We start from the raw sequence: 17,250 nt of genomic DNA on the forward strand, positions 1-17,250 counted from the left end.
ACAGAAATTGTAAGTCATTTGTTGACACTCTTTATGACAGTGCAGGATTCACATAAACCTCTTACAGTACACTCCATCAGAACAGCATGTGGATGTGAGGGGCTTGAGATCTAAACAGCAAATACAACCTACATGTACTGCAAATCTACTGTCATTGGAATATCCTGCAGAGATATAAGTGCAGCCGATTCTATGGTGTCATGGGCATTTTCTACCCAGAGACCAAATCATTAACTTTACATTGCCTCTATAACTTCAAGAAAAGGAAGGAAAAAGCAAAAAAAAAAAAAAAATTTGAGAGATTCCTCTACTTTAACCCATTGAGGACTAGTACAGAGTATGCTCAGGCAAGTGGCTCTGAGAAATGCGTGTTGTAGCAAAATCAGTGCGACCTCCATGGGTTAAAACAGATTACTCAATTGTTAAATGTGTCCTTATTAAACATAACTATCAGCAGCAATCACATAACATGCAAAATAAGATAGGGTAATGATGTCATCACCTCACAACTTTCTCATAGGTTTATATTTCAAAACATTATAATTTTTTTAATCAATAACTCAGAAATTATATTTCTCTTGCTCTTTAGAAAACAATTATCAAGTTATCATATTAACAACTGTATAGTATGATGTCATTTGAGCAAGTTCAGCAGCTGTTTTTGCTATAGCAAGTTGAATGAAGATTTGCGAGATGAGTGAGATCAGTGATATCATCATGACATCTAATTTGCATATGTGACTGTCATCAATTCAGCTACTTTGAGAAGACACGTGGAACTTTCACTTTCACTCTTCACTTTATTTGATATCATTTTATATCAGAATCAACTTGAGAATGGAGTGGACTTTGATTATCCTGCAGTTCAATGAAAATAATCAGCAAATATCTTTACCTGTATACCTGCACTATCATATTGACTTTCTTGTCATTTATCTAAATCTGACTGGGTAGAACCACTGCCATGCACAATTTTGTTCATATTGGTTCTCCAGAACTACAGTCCAGCTTCACTGTCATGTGCTTGAGAATGAACTGTTCCATTCTATCATTCTACCATGAACATGATGTGATGCTTATTAGCTATCTTGCTATTGCTAATAAGGGTAAAGAAACCACATTTCTGTGGTTGAATGGAAAATCATTTTATCATTAATTTTACTATTCATTGCTAGTATTCAATACGGCAGTTCAATACTTCCCTTTCATTGGAATCTTACTTTTGTCATATATCGTAGCATATTTAGATAAGAAAAGCATAAAAAGTCTGTATTGCCAAATTTATTACTGGTCTTTAAAAAAGTGGCAACACATTACAGTTAATGTTTTGGTCTCAATGTTTGTTGTTGTTTCTCTTGTGGGGGCGTGGTTGGGTATTCCATAAAGATTTTATGAACTTAAAGCAGTTTTATCTAATCTTTCTCCAACATATAAAGACAAAGGGATGATTCCTGCAGCAACCTTACCCCATGACTTGATGGATTCAACAATCATGCCTTACTTTCCTCACTTGCCATGTGAGGGTTTAAGAGACGGCTTCTCTAGAGTAACTTGCCTTTAATGTATCAATATAAACTTTACAGCTCCTTTGAAAAAAAAAAAACAAACAAACAAACCCAATCTCAGCATTCACATCAAGTTCATCAGACAGCTTTATCACTGCATGACCAAAACTGTACAAGACTTGTCTCACAAACCTCTCTCACTGCAAATCTTTACAACAAGCAGGGCATGCAGGGAAAAATCTAGATGAATGCATTTGTATGGCCTCAAGATTTCCCTGAAGGCAACTGAGACAGTGTAGCAGGCATGTGTAGGAGGAAATGGATTAGACTGCCGCTCCACAGGAAATACACTGATTCATGACTATGAGGTTCAAAGGATGAGCAGAGGTAAGGACCAGAAAAGGAAGGCATCTACAATCTCATGTTTCCATTCTCCAAAGGGAATTCACCCGCTACTTGGAAAACTGCCCCCGCCCGATCATCATCACTAAGGTATAGGAGACAAGTACAAACTTGTCAATAATGGCAAAGAGATGAACCAATCTCCTATGTCCCCATTCTCCAGGGGGACTTTATCCACCAATTAGACTCTTGCCATGGTCCATCCCTCCCCGTCTAAAATGAGCTTCAGACATCAGATGCACATTAGCTGGATAAGTCAAAGCAAAGGGGCACACACACACCTCCAGGTCCCTTAACCCAAAGGAATTTTATTGACTGCTATGGAATCCTGCTACCTTTCCTGCCACCTCCCTCCATTAATGATGACTTCATTTAAGGGACATTATTAGAATCTTAACAGAATGGACACATTTAACATGTTCCCATTCTCCACGGGAGTTCATTAACTGTTTGGAATCTCACCATTGTGCTCCCCTAACCCACCAATGATTACGCTTTTCTTACTGAAATACAACTATATATTTTTATTTTTTGTTTGTTTTTTATTATTGACATCACGTATGAATGTGCTGCTCTTTGTAATCAAATTTACTGCCCAGAAAACCTGGAAGTATTGTGAATAGAATAGGGTGTTTGGGTTTTTTGTTGTTGTTTTTTTGATGGGGGGGGGGTGGCCCAAAATATATACTTCCAGTAGATTCTGCAATGGTTTCACCTTTTTTTCTTTTTTCTTTTCTTTTTTTTTTCTTGTGAGCACACCCAATGCCACATGTCTGGGCAAAATCTGAACCAGTACTGCTGCGTGACTCACTCAATGAAACTCATGCACAATGCATGCATGCTCTATACAGATGCTGCAGCTAGTTATGCTATAATACCAGTAAAGCTAGATAATACTAGCTATGTGTACTTCAACAGTGTCATGAAGGACACAGGTTTACCTGTGCCTAAAACTCTGTTTAATGTTCTCCAAAATTTTGACATCAATGATGTAATAGGTGAAATAGTGCAAGGAATAGCCGACAACAGCTGGAAATACATATAGCTGACAAAATAAAAGTTCCCCCAATATGTCAATCTTATTCACTTTTGCTTGAGTATTTATGTACGCCATGCCCATGAAAACCAGATGCTACTTTTGTGCTCGAGATGTCTGTATAGATCAGAATTGAAATCTACAGAGGTTGACTACATGGATGAGAATTACTCAATGAATAGAATGTGATTTTAGACAGTCTTGACTTTTATGTCCAATAGATAAACCTTTTTTTCTCTTCCAATTGCCAAAAGTCAAACAAGAAAGCACAAAACTTTTTTTTTTTCAGAATTTTGAATTTGCTGTTCACTTTTCTTCAATTTTGGTTCCAGTTTGTAGGAATCACTCTGCGCATGTGGGCAAATGAATGATGAACTATCGGAGATCGTTGAGCTACTCAGAATGCGATCAGAGAAATAAGGTTGTTAGGAATGGGAGGCCTGAAACACTGTAACCCGGTTTCCAGCAAGAAGAAAAAGAAGAAGAAGAAGAAGAAAAAAAAAAAGAAGTGAAAGAAACAGAGAGAAATACAGAGGGAGAGAAAGCCAAATTTATACAACATAATCTTTTAACGTACATTCACAATTTACAAACTAGTATTGAAGCAGAGGTGAAATACCTAGTAACAATATTATCAGCAGTGGTAGGTACAATTAAGAATATGATTCTGTTGTTCAAGGAGTGGTAAACATATGATTTTCTTGTATGAAGAGTGGTAATTTGGAAATATGGACTTTCATAGACTAACATACAACTTTAGCTCAACTCTAAAGATTTTTGCACTTTAATTTCTGCTTACTGTAAAAATGGATATTTTCGCACAACTAATTTTTTGCGCTTGACCGGGTAAGAAGAGTTTCGCATGTTTTTAATTCCGCGGAATCAAGACATCAACTACTGGGACATATGGCATGCAAAAATTTTCGAGTGTTTTTATTTTCGTGCTAGCTTCTGGTTGCGCGAAATGCGCGAAAATTTCAACACCGCGAAAATTTCCACAATTACAGTATATTGCATTGAGGGAGTTCATGTTGTTATATGCATGATCTCTACTTTCCAGAATATATCACAGGCATTACTCATGCCACCATGCCATAAATACTTGCTATCTCTTCATAAACTGAGACACTCTCATACTTGCATGTATTGGATTGCAGATACTGTCAGCAGAAAAAAACAAACATGAATTACGTGGAAACAAGCTGCATGTTAAGAAACAGAATGAGAGAATGTGACACAGAAAATGAGGTTGGGAGTGAGACAGGGTAAGAGAGAGGGAAAGACAAAGAGAAAAAGAGAAGGAGGGAGAGAGAAAGAGAGAAGCTAAGAGAGGAGGAGAAGAAAAGGAATCTGATGCACCGATAACAAAGTGTCTCATAATCCCTCGTAGGGGAGCAGTAGTTGCTGCGCCTTTCCGGAGTAGATTTGCTGTGTGATCCTCACACTGGGTAAATTGAGGGGCTAATGATGGGGAAGTTGGCACAGACAATCTCTTTCAAAGTGATGAGAGAATGAGGGCATCCGTTCAACAGGATGACGAGATCTGCAGAAAACTTGTGTGGGTCTTTCTTTGACACTACAATCCTCATGTCCTTAGCAGTCCAGAAGAACTGCCTTCATTACATACATGTACTTTATTTCTTTTTACATCTCATCATGGGCGCAAACATAAGACAACAATCACTGTGTTCTTCACAAAGAAGTCATCACTTCTGTTTTCCTGCAGACTTTCATTTTTTTTTCTCTCATTTCAAGATTACTATCTCAATTAGCCATAATTTTTGTTGTCTCAGCAAAAATGTCTCATTTGTAATATTAGAGTACTAGGTAGTAGATACCTTGTAATGTACATTCTATAGTAACTCTTATGGACTGACAGACAGCCAAAGATGTTATTTCCGTCTGCTCATGGATCAAGGTTTTTTTTTTTTTTTTTTTTTTTTAATATCCCGCCATCCTGCGGCTAAGATTAAACTAGTCTGGCGCAATTATTGGCCCTAAATATACAATGAGCTGTGATCTTTTTCCGGATTGATGAGCTTAGAAACATCAGTACTAAGCGCTACATAAATGTTATTCATTATCATTATCATTATCATTATCATTATCATAACAGCATTCAACCAAATAAAACAGAAAAAAAGATCTATTTTTAAGAAATACAAGTAGAGCCTAAAAAGTAGACAAATCAGATGGCATTAGCAGATAACAACATCATATCATATCATCTTTCATCTCTTTCTAAGGAGAAAATCCTAGAATATCAGAAATGAATATACTGGAGCAAATATTTCAAAGTTTTACTATGCAAAATGCAGAAATCAGTTGATAATTTTCAAACAGATTGATTGTAATGTCTTGTGTTGAAATACATTCTACTAAAAGCTACTCAAAAAACATTTGGTATTGCCCTTGTTTGTGTCCTTGTGTTGTTGCCAGTTACACATTTCTGACAGACTTGCTGATATTTTGGTATAAAAGCATAACCCTGATGTATACCTCTACAGCTCTCTCTCTCTCTACTTAATTAGTAAATACTTTAACACAGGGTAACACTTTTACTGGATTAATGTTGGTCTCCCTTAATAATGTCCGGGGGGGGGGGGGGGGGGTGGGGGGGTTGCCATATATTCAAGACATACCTGTACATGGAAACTTGAATACCCTTCTTCATTCAACAGAATGCCTGAACATGCAAATTGATGTTTGAATTTATAAAATGATAGGTTACGTATAGGCTAATGCAGTTAGCTCAGCTTTTTGATCTGTAATATACACACTCTCGACTGTTCCAGACTTGTTTTACATCTGATAACTTTGAACCATAAACAGTATTATGCAAAGTTTTCAAAACCAAAGCCGGAAATTTTAGTCACCTTTGAAAGGGAGGCTCTCTGGAAGTTAGAATTTGTCAAAACTGTACCAAATCCTCTGTCCTGGTGCTGATATCAATTGCCAAAGAGCTCAATTTGGACACAGTCTCAAACCCATACAGAGACTTGGTTCCCATATATGTGGCTTGAGTATCTATGCCATATTCATGTTCAAGGGCCTCCGGAAGCAAAATGCCACTGAACTCTTAAATAATCCTTGGCAATACATGTAATGAGCTTCGCATGGGCACATATATTCCTAACTGGCTTAATCTTGGAAAAGGAAGTCGTGGGCTTTCAGCAAATGCCTAGCATTAACCTTTGGAAGCAACACTACATTGAGGTAGTAGCCTTTTATTTATCAGAGCCTTTTAAAGGGAATGTCTCACAAACAAACACTGCTTGGAAAATTGTGTGGTTGATGTGCAAGGGAGAAGAACACATAAATGGTTGGCAGTCCTAGTGATACAATATGGTATGAATCATACAGAACTTGAGAATTATTCAAACAGACGAACCTGCCTTAGCAGCCATCTGTCCATAGCAGCCACATGCCATATACAGCCACTACAAACAATTCCCTCCAAGAGCAAAGCTATGTTAAAGGACAAGTTCACCTTCATAGACATGTGGATTAAGTGAATGCAGCAATATTAATAAAACTCATCAGCAAGAGTTTTAGGAAAATCGGGAAATCAATTTAAAAGTTATGAATTTTTGCAGTTTTTGCTTAGTCACTGCTGGATGTGAAGACTACTACAGCTTGTGATGTCACATGTGTACAACGCTATAAAGAAAGTATAAGAAAAAATATAAGAAAAGATATTTTCACTTTTCTCGCATAATAAAAGAACACTTGACTTCCCTCTTTCTAAAGGCAAGGGGGAATAATATTACCCTTAACATACATCAGTGACGAGTCGAGGAAATATGCTCTTTTTTCAAAAATTAAAATTTTGTGAAATTCTCTTTATATTTTCCTTATATCGTTGTATGCACGTGACATCATACACTTTAGTAGTCTTGACATCCAGCAGTGACTGTGCAGGTACTCTAAAAATTCATAACTTTTGAACGGATTGTCCGACTTTCCCCAAATTTTTACTGATGTGTTCTACAAATATTGCTGCATTCACTCAATCCACATGTATATGAAGGTGGACCCTTTAAAGACCCTGTCAATAGCGGGCACCTGTCTATAATGATCACTTTCAGTTTCCCCTGGGTGGCCACTATACACAGGTTTGACTGTATCTGGTACGGAATTGTTGCACAGTTTTATCATCAGAAATACAACAGATGAAAGGAGGAGATATATAATCCATTATCAATGTCCGATTAATGCACAAATTACATACACTGGGCATTGATGGATGCCTTACTGATCTCCTCCTCTTATCTTTTGTGTATAGAAACTTAAATCATTATCACTTACATAGAAATAGATGAGATAAAAACATACAGGGTAGATATGGATATCTTCATATTAAATCTACTTTCCTTCATCCACTTGACTACTTTGTGTGTGTGTGTGTGTGTGTGTGTGTGTGTGTGTGTGTGTGTGTGTGTGTGAGTTGATGATTGATGAATGAAATAAACACACAGGGTAAGCAAAACTATAGCTCTGCACATCATATAACACATCTCTTGCAGTAGCATCTATTTCAGGGGCCCGTTTCATAAAACTTGTCATCAGTGACAAGTTGTCATAGATGTGACAAGTTACTGAAATCCTTGCATCTGATTGGCTGAGAGCAAATTTGTCATAGAAATGTGGCAGTTGTCACTGATGACAATTTTTATGAAACAGGACCCCGATGTAATTAAATATAGGTATTGTACCATTAAAGTGTAAGCATTTTTTCACCATATCAGTTTCTGTAAAATTCAGTTCTGAAATAGTATTTGGTATCAGGATACACGTACAGTTGAACCTCTATTATCCGGCCTCCCTTTATCCGGATCTCTCTATTATCCGGACGCAATTTCGCCATGATTTTTTTATCTTTTTTTAATAATTACGGGAGGAAACACACATGAATTACATATACTTGATACATTTCTTAATAATTATTTAGGTAAATCATCCCAAGAATTTATAAAAGAAAATGATTTCCGCTTGCAAACACGAACCTCTATTTTGGGGTCTGTTACTGAGTGTAACAATGAAAAGGTCGCAGTATACACATTACTACATGTGGTACTACAATGGGCTACATCAGTACATGTGTATGTGTATGTACCATAGAGCTCTATTATACGGTATGTACATGTATAAAGCATTGAGTCTCCCGTATCCGGCCAAATCCCTTATCCGGATGAGCCCCGGTCCCGACTTGTCCGGATACGAGAGGTTCAACTGTATGTTCAATTTTTAGAAGACCTCCTCGGCAACTTTGAGATCATATCATTAGAATGCCTGTTGCTTTTGACGATGATATTCTGAGACAATTCCAATGAAAAGGCTCATTGTTATTTCATTCATTTTTCATTTCATGCAGTTATTCCTCCCACAATGAATGAGTGTTTTTATTACACAAGACACTGCTCATTTTTTAAGTTATCACAACTAAATGAAAGATGAATCCACAAAACATTTGCTGTTGAGTATCCCCAGCTATGAAACTGAATGTGGAAAACAAATGTTGTTCTTTACATATCTTCTCCCCATGGCTGTATTGCCTCAACAGAAATAGCATGACAAACAGGATAACACTCAGTGGAGACAGAATATCTTTGATTTAACACCCACTCAGTTGATCTGGGTGAGGAAAAAAAAAAAGTTCCAACACTGTGTCAACCAGAATGACAAACATCCTTTGGCAATATTGAAAGAATTTGATTCAAAAAGGTCAGAGCACTACTTTCGCCGCAACGGTTTCGACAGGAATGAAAAGACAGCACTGAGGCACTGAAATATCAACAGGTAGTCATAATTTCTTGTTTCTAAAACAGATTTAATGATTCAAAGGCCTCTGATTATTCTGAAAGCAAAATTAACAGTGGTGCATGACCAGAATAGGACTAAAATAAAAGAGAGTGTTTATTACATAATGATAAGAAGATACAGCGTCAAACTACCAAAGTGTGGCTTCTGGGACTTCAGAGATTAAAACAAAAAGGCTGAATTAGGGTTTATATTTTTAAAAATCAATTATTTACCTTTTCTATTTCTGAAGAGTTTGTTTGCTTGTTGATTTTCTAAACAAAAAAAAAATGTTAAATTTTCCAATTACACAAGCCATGAATCCTGTGTACTCCGGCACAGTCTTTGTGGGTGCCGACCACGGGCAGTGTTCGGACACGTTCCTTGCCTCATGTTACAAGATTTTCTGTAATATGATACTTCAAAAATATTTCCTGGTAGAGGAGGATCAAAAAAAAAGCTGGAGAATAGGAGAAGGAACTCAAAGAAGCTATGTCTCCAGTCTCCACGTCTCGCTTGCTTTCAGCCCCTCTTGTAAATGATACTGGGGTGTGATGCAGGGACACATCAATCTTACATCAAGGGCTGTGGTGTGGAGGCCTTGCGTACAAGCTATGAAGCATCTAATATGATATTGTGACATTGTAGCATATATTGCTGCAATGAATGTGCCAGTTCACACATGCCCTGTGGCATGTTCAGATCTAGTGAAGACAATAATTTCTCATCATGTCAAAGCATCGACAAGGCATCATTTCAATACAGTGGTGAGCTTGAACGGTTGATACAACCTAAATCATAGTATTGACATTCCAATAACCTGCACTACTGCAAAGTACAATAGACACTTGCTATAACACAGTGCTGTGTTCACACTGCTCCATAAATACTTAAAATTCTAAAATACCAGCAGACTGAGTTCATAAAATGGTTTGTACAAGCATTGGGAGTGGCATTAACTGCGTATGATCATCATCATCATCAGTCTTCAAAACTACAGTATAAAAGGTGTGGTGGACTGCTTCTGGTTTATGACACTTCTCCAGGTTGTCTGTCCTGTGGCATATCTACCCGGGTGAGACTAGTTATTTTTAAGTCAAAACGTAGTTCTCACAAGGGCTTCTGGCAAACCTTTTTAGCTGATAACTCACATTTCATTGTTACCCAAGGGTTATTTCAGGATTATTTCACACATTTGTTATGCATAATGTGTAATATCTTAGATAAAAAATTGGCAGTTCTGCAGGCATAATGAAAACTATGTTTTCACTCTAATGTCCTCCACACATATTTCTTGTCAAGTCTTGTGTGTTCTGTACCTTAATCATGAACCAGATAATGAGACATCTGCAGCCAGTGGTAGACAATGGCTTTCAGCTCTCCTGTGATGGAGTCGTGGGTTTAGATTTCCCTTGGCTAGTTTAATATCTAATCTAGATCTATGGAAAGGCACTGATTGGGTATAAGCCAGTTCACAGTTAGCTCATGGGCACATTGGTACCATTGACCTTTCTTTTTTCTCAATTGGTTAGGCACTTCACTCATTTTTAAAGCAGCATGACGGATAAGCATGCCCAAAATTTATGGAATTCACGTTCAAACAAAGAATGAACTTGCACAGAGCAGGTGACAAGAATGGTCTGTCAATTGACACTTCAGCAAGCATTCATTTTATTGTTTTGTGTTGAATGCATAAACAAACTTTTTCTACCAACATTACTAAATACCTGGCTTGCTGTCAGATGGATATGCTAGTAAGCACATTTATAAGGGTTACATGAAAAATCATTACATCAGGGATGCTTATCTCAGTCAATAAAAAAACCAACATGCCTGATTGTACAAACAACCTTTTTCTGCTCATGCGCAAAGTGGAACTGTAAATGGCTTATTATGTGCAGGGTACAGGAGGCATTTCAGGTTATGAAATGGTGAGATCATGTTGCTTTGAGAACAGTTTTATAATGAACCTTGGAGAAAAGTTCAGTGACCTATGACCTTCTGCATCACAGGATTTTGCCAATGACTTAATCTGCCCATTTTCACATTCTTAGCACACAGAATGTGGGGCATAAATCATGTCTGTTAGAGACAAGACAGAACTATTTTCAAAAGTTCTCTGAGATATCAAAAATAATGGATTTACTTAATCATATATAAAACTTTTTACTGTTATGATTATGTGCATAAATTTTGCTGAAGAAAACTGACATGTTTCCTGACATTACATGAAAAGCCAGCACAACTGCCTTTGTGGGACCATGTTCATTAATAATGAGTAACCTCAATATGACATGATGACCCCTCGGAAAGTCATCTGATGTAAAAGAGAAAAAACAACAACAAGATCTTGCTATTCTTCTCATGAATTCAATGCACATCCATACCTATGACAAAAGGTGCATAAACTCTTGTAAGCAAATATGTAGGCCTTTCATAAAATATTTCACATAAAACAGAACAAAATAATCTCTTTCAAAAAAGGAAGCACAATAAAATGAAGATGCTGTGAAAATTACATGAAAGGATATACTCCACTGAAAGCATTCTTGAGTACCGTAACACTTTTATCACTGATTGGGTCATCACTGCAATGACTTCAAAAGATTTTAACAATTTCAGAAATATAAGCTGCTTATCTGAGAATACTTTGTACTCATATTAAGGAAATGTGTATTGGTTGGGAAACGATCTACAGAGAAAGATACTGCCTCAGGAAAAATTCTAAGAGCTCTATTTATGACCCTTTTACAACACATGAAAAATAAACCTATGGAATTGTCATTTTGCCCGTGCAAATAACTGAGCAGCATCTAATGGCATTTGCACAAAGCACCTTTTTACTGAAACCTTGAATAGGACTTTTTTTTTAAAACAGAGAATGGATCAATCTTTAAACACACACACACACACATTCATACAGAAAGGCATTATATTCGTGGTGAGAACAAAAAAGAAAAGGAATTTTTCAAATGTTCACAAATAGTCACTCAAAGTGCCTTTTGGTTGAATAGCCTGTTGTCATGGTTACCATAAGTATCATCACAGTCATTTACTGTCTCAAACCTTTCTCTATTCTTTCTTAATCTACTAGTACAGGGGTAGTCTTCATTCAGAGAAGGCAAAGACGGTAGGATGGAATCAAGGCAAAACTATTTGATGACTCAAAATTAAGATGGTGGAATAGAACTATACTGCAACTTTCTGATCTACAGTGTATTGTAAAGCCAGAAATATTCATGGCATGAAATTTTTGCAATTCGCCACTGGCATTTAATGCATTTATAGTGTAGACAAGAATTTTCACATGCATTTTAATCTTGTGAAGCTTGGCTCCTCACAAAATTCATAAAAATTTTATGCACACAAAAATTTATGATTTAATAGAGTATGTCATCTTCCCACTCAAAATCACATTTGCCCACTATGTGTGTGGAATAATGTAGATGACACAGAGAATGTATGTTCTTCCTTTGATACTAAACTTAAGATTCCAGCATTACATTGTCATACTGTACGAGCTGAAATTTTCGCGAACAGATATTTTTGCGAATTGCTTCTTGGAGGACATTTTCACGTGTTGTTAATTTCGCGGTTGCAAGGGTCTAACTCGACGTAGTGATTTGCGCGTTGAATATTTTCGTGTGTTGTTATTTTCGCGGTTCAAAGGCAATTCGTGAAATTCGCGAAAATAAAACCACCGCGAAAATTTCAGCTCGTACAGTAGTATTGCAGTTAATGTCAAAACACCACACGTCAGCTGATGGCCTTGACAGAACTGCATCTTGATATGAAAATATAATATGGGATACATTCACGATAGTGTAATTACTCTACTACTGACAGCACTTTCAAATTTTTATATTTGTGTGTATTTACATTCATGCAATGCAATGGGAATCCATAATCCCCAAACATGAGAAAGGTATAAGTTTCCTGTCCGGGCAGATAAAAGACAAGCTTTTCAGCAAGTTGTTTAAGTTTTACTCTCAATGATTGTGATTTAGAATTATATCCCAGATCAGCATTTGTATTCACTCAATATCACTCATTGTCAATGTCAATGTCAAGGTCACATCAATGTTATGATGATTTCTCTATGAATACATACTGTTGTAGTCAAAGTTTACTTACAGCGCCATCTTTGCCTGGGAAACTAAAGGTGATGTCCGGACCGTGTCTTCGAGGAATTTGACGTAGAGCTTGGAGGAGGCGCACAGAATGTCTTGGCTGAAAGGAATTTGAACAAAAAAACAACAACAAGATTTTATAAAAGTCAACAGACAAGCTTGTTAAAAGACTGATACTGTACTCCAAAGCACTGAATGATTATGTCAGCTTCAAATAAAGACAAGATGATAATGATTATGACTTAGGGAGGGAATTACTATTGTTTTTCGGTCCAGCATATTCTATAATCAATAACATAGAATTCAACACTAAGTAATAACACAACGAACCAAAAAGTAAAAATAATAATAACAAATTCATTTGATCATTTAACATTTTGACATATGAACTACTACTGTAAAACATGATATATTCGCGGCATGAATTTTTCGCAAATTGGAGCCGACAGCTTTTGCGGCATGAATTTTTGCGAACTGCCACTAGCATTCAATGCATATAGTATAGACAAGAACTTTTGCATGCATTTTAATTTCGCGAATCTCGGCGCTCGCAAAATTCGCAAAATTAAAATGCACACAAACATTCCTCGTTTTAAAATGCAAAATATATGGAGTCATGTGTACCAGCATTCATATGCTGAGTATGACTATTTGCATTTGCAAGTCATTGCACAGTAATGGTGACAAGATGTAACCTGGCAATAACTCACTTGCCATTAATTTTTATGATAAGGTGGGCTGCTAGAAATGAAAAAAAAAAGAGTTAAAAAAATAGAAACTGAAGTGAAAAAAAAAATAGGATAATGAAAACCGCCTTTGACAATACAATGCCCTTAAGATTATAAAATTACATATTTGCTCTATATTTCCTTCCTCTCCCTTCCCCCATTTTGCCCAAAAGCAAATTTTAAACCAATAAGCGATCACCTTTGCAGCACACAAAGTGGTCAAATGAGAAATAAATGAAAGGAAACTTGCATTACGCACTTATTGCAACACACAAGAAATGCTGATGGAGCTGGACTTATGCGAGATGGGATCCGGAAAAAAAAAAAAAAAAAGATGAGATTTTAAACTTGAGAAGGGGAATTCTGCAAGATTTGAGACTTGGTCAGGCATGCTGAGAAAGGGAAAGAGCCAACCAAAAAATAAAAATAGAAAGGTCAAGGCTTTGATCAAAGAGTGCTTTGATCCTAAGCCTGCTCTTCAATCGATATCATCTGTCCCGTAGCTATTGGAAGATGAGGCTGACAATTTTCCCATAGAGAAGGGAGGATAGGTAGAAGGAAAAAAAAATTATCTCTATCCCGGACAGATCACCTGACCCATGACTGACGTGTCAGAGTCAGTGACAGTCGATGGCTCAGCGCACTTTAGGGTTCACTCCAGACCAATCCTGTCTTGATTCATATCTTTCTTGAGCAGACAACCTACCCATGACTCTAATCCTGTGCTGGCATCAATGCTACACAATGATAGCATTGGTAAAAAAATGCACATCATTTAATTCACACATTTCATCTTCTATTATGCTCCAAGATGCTGCCAGTCAAATTTTGTAGTATGCTGTTGTTCTTTAATCAAGTAGAATTCTTTTCTCATACTGCACACAGGCTGGCATCCACTGGGTGAATTTGTTGCTTTACAGTTACTGTAAAACGAGGAATGTTCATGTGCATTTTGATGTCACGAGAGCCAAGATTCCCCAAATTAAAATGCATGTGAAAGTTCTTGCCTACACTATATGCATTGAACGTTAGACGCAACTCACGAAAATTTCATGCCTCGAAAAAGGCCGTCGGCTCCAATTCGCGAAAATTTCGTGCCACGAAAATATCGTGTTTTACAGTACACTTCACAGATAGTGAAACATGGCTATTACATTAACCTGTAAGAGACACATCCTATTTCCAAAGTTACCACACTGTTTCACCTCTGGAAACATTTTACATCTCCAGTTCAATGCACTGACATTGACCTTATTGTACATCACATTTTAGTTTACTCTGTGTTCATTATTGCACTCTAATCCCTTCCTGCTCAAAACAATTCCTGAGATAATAGATCCCACTTCCTCATTTCATCTAATTCTTGATAATTTGATTAAGTTTTCACCACTTTGATTTGTCACATCTCTTTTAATTTTGCAACCATAACTGAGGAGAAGTAGTTAACCAATAAGATGATATCGGAGACAAGAAAGTACAACACAACATAGTCATAGCAACCTGGAAAGTAGTCTTTTTCAAGCCCTCACAATGTTGTCAGCACTGATAGTTGTGAGCAAGAAAAGCCGAAGCCAAGCACAATAGCACAAGGGCATTTTGACATCTGCAAAAGTGATTATTATTCATGACCCAGAAGACAGTTTAACTGGCACACCACTCTTAAAGGGAACGCAAACCCAAAGAACAATGTGGATTGAGTGAAAGCAGCAACATTAGTAGAACACGTCAGTGAAAGTTTGAGGAAAATCGGACAATCGATGCAAAAATTATGAATTTTTATAGTTTTCGTGTTGGAACCGCTGGCTGAGGAGACTACTAGAGGTTATGACATATGAGTGGACAACAATATAAAGAAAATATAAGGAAAATTCCACAAAAATTCATTTTTCATGAAAATTACAAATTCCATCAACTTGATACTGACATAAGGGGAGCAATTATTCCCCCTGCTTTCTGAAAGCAGTTAGTCAAGTGCTCTTTCATAATGCTAGAAAAGTGAATTTTTGTTGAATTTTCCTTACATTTTCTTTGTATTGTTGTCCACTCATATGTCATAACCTCTAGTAGTCTCCTCATCCAGCGGTTCCAACACCAAAACTTAAAAAATTCATAACTTTTGCATCGATTGTCCGATTTTCCTCAAACTTTCACTGATGTGTTCTACTAATGTTGCTGCTTTCACTCAATCCACATTGCTCTTTGGGTTTGTGTTCCCTTTAATGAATAATGCTGTTCGTCACTTTGAACAATGAAATTGCAAGATCTGCCCATCAGTTGTCAGTGCAAATGCATCATACATGAGCATTTTCAAACAGATCTCTGCTGATTGGCTGTGAGTTTTGCAACAAAATGCTTGTAGCCAAATTCTGCAATTCAAAGGCATAATTTAAGAAAATCAGATGGGCCCATCTACTAAGGCTTGTTCATTGCTGACAGCTTGACACCGTCTTACCAGATGGCCCTAGCCTTGCTTTACTACAGTGAGAGGGATTTTTACAAATAACTAACTTTCTAACATACTAATAAATCAAAAAGCTGATACTGTCAGTCACTAATTCTGCCTTCCCTAATCCCAAAAGTTGAAAGTTGGATGGCTTTCCACTGAGAAATCACATCAACATTTTGTCACCTATTTTTCCTCCTCCTCATTCAGCCATTTTCTCCTTCTATTTAACTTATCTTTCATTTCTTCCTCCATAAGCATCAGCCTTGTCAAATGTGCCTCAGAGATTGACTGCTACAAATACTGAGGATAATGTCACAGACAATCCACAGATACCATGAACATTACAGGAAGTTGATGCTAAAAGACACCGCCAGAATGTATTGGTGGCAAGTCACACTGCCATTTTTCTTTCCTCTCTCTCCCCCTCTATTTCTTTCTCTCTTTCACTCTCTTCTCCTCCTTTGCAATCCAAGTGCTTGTTTGATTATACTAAGTCTGTGGCCTGACAGCTATAAACAGTGTCCTCATATATATTTTCTTTTATTTCCAATTAGAAAGGTCTACCAAGCCGGTTCTTCTTTCCTACCTTCAGTCTACAAACAAAGCTAGACCCGAGGCCTCTGTGTATCTAATGTACAATGCAATCTTGAAATAGGCAGTGTGCAGAAAAAGCAAAAACAATGTGCACATATTAGAAGGCAAACTATTTAATCAGTGTGAGTGAAATACTGACTTTAACATTGGTAACTCTATCACGACCACTTGCAACCTAGTACGAGACAATGTAAAAGGCATCAAGTGAATGTTGTCCAGAAAAGGTTCATCTGATATTATGGTTGGCATGTGCAGCAAGAGCCTCCTCTCAGTATTTGAAGGCCATTGAAGCATTGAAGTATTGTTTAGCTAAAGATGGGCTACTTTTAAAAGCATCCTCAACCTTGACATTTTTCCAAGACCATGTTTTCAAAATCTGTCTTTTGATAGTGGCCATGAGCAAACAAAGAAGTGTGATCTATAAAAATGTAAAAAGTGACACAGGAATGATAGGTTCTTCAAAGGTACACTGATATTTAATTCTACAAATGAATTGGAACAGTAATTAAAGAACACAGACACACTTTTATTTACACAAATATGTGTATATGTAAATATGAATAAGCAAACAAAAATGTTAAGCCACATAAATACAAGCTATCATATTCAA

General features: G+C 36.9%; 1 protein-coding gene across 1 annotated transcript in view; it reads right to left on the bottom strand.

Annotated features, from left to right (window-relative positions):
* The window catches only part of LOC140234698 (neurobeachin-like), a 421,843-nt gene that overhangs the window by 280,215 nt on the left and 124,378 nt on the right, over positions 1-17,250 (bottom strand). The window contains 1 exon segment of the mRNA XM_072314734.1: positions 12,877-12,972. Within this exon segment, the coding sequence (XP_072170835.1) occupies positions 12,877-12,972 (96 nt within the window).

This window comes from Diadema setosum, chromosome 11 (assembly GCF_964275005.1).
Source record: "Diadema setosum chromosome 11, eeDiaSeto1, whole genome shotgun sequence".
Taxonomy (NCBI): Eukaryota; Metazoa; Echinodermata; class Echinoidea; order Diadematoida; family Diadematidae; genus Diadema; species Diadema setosum.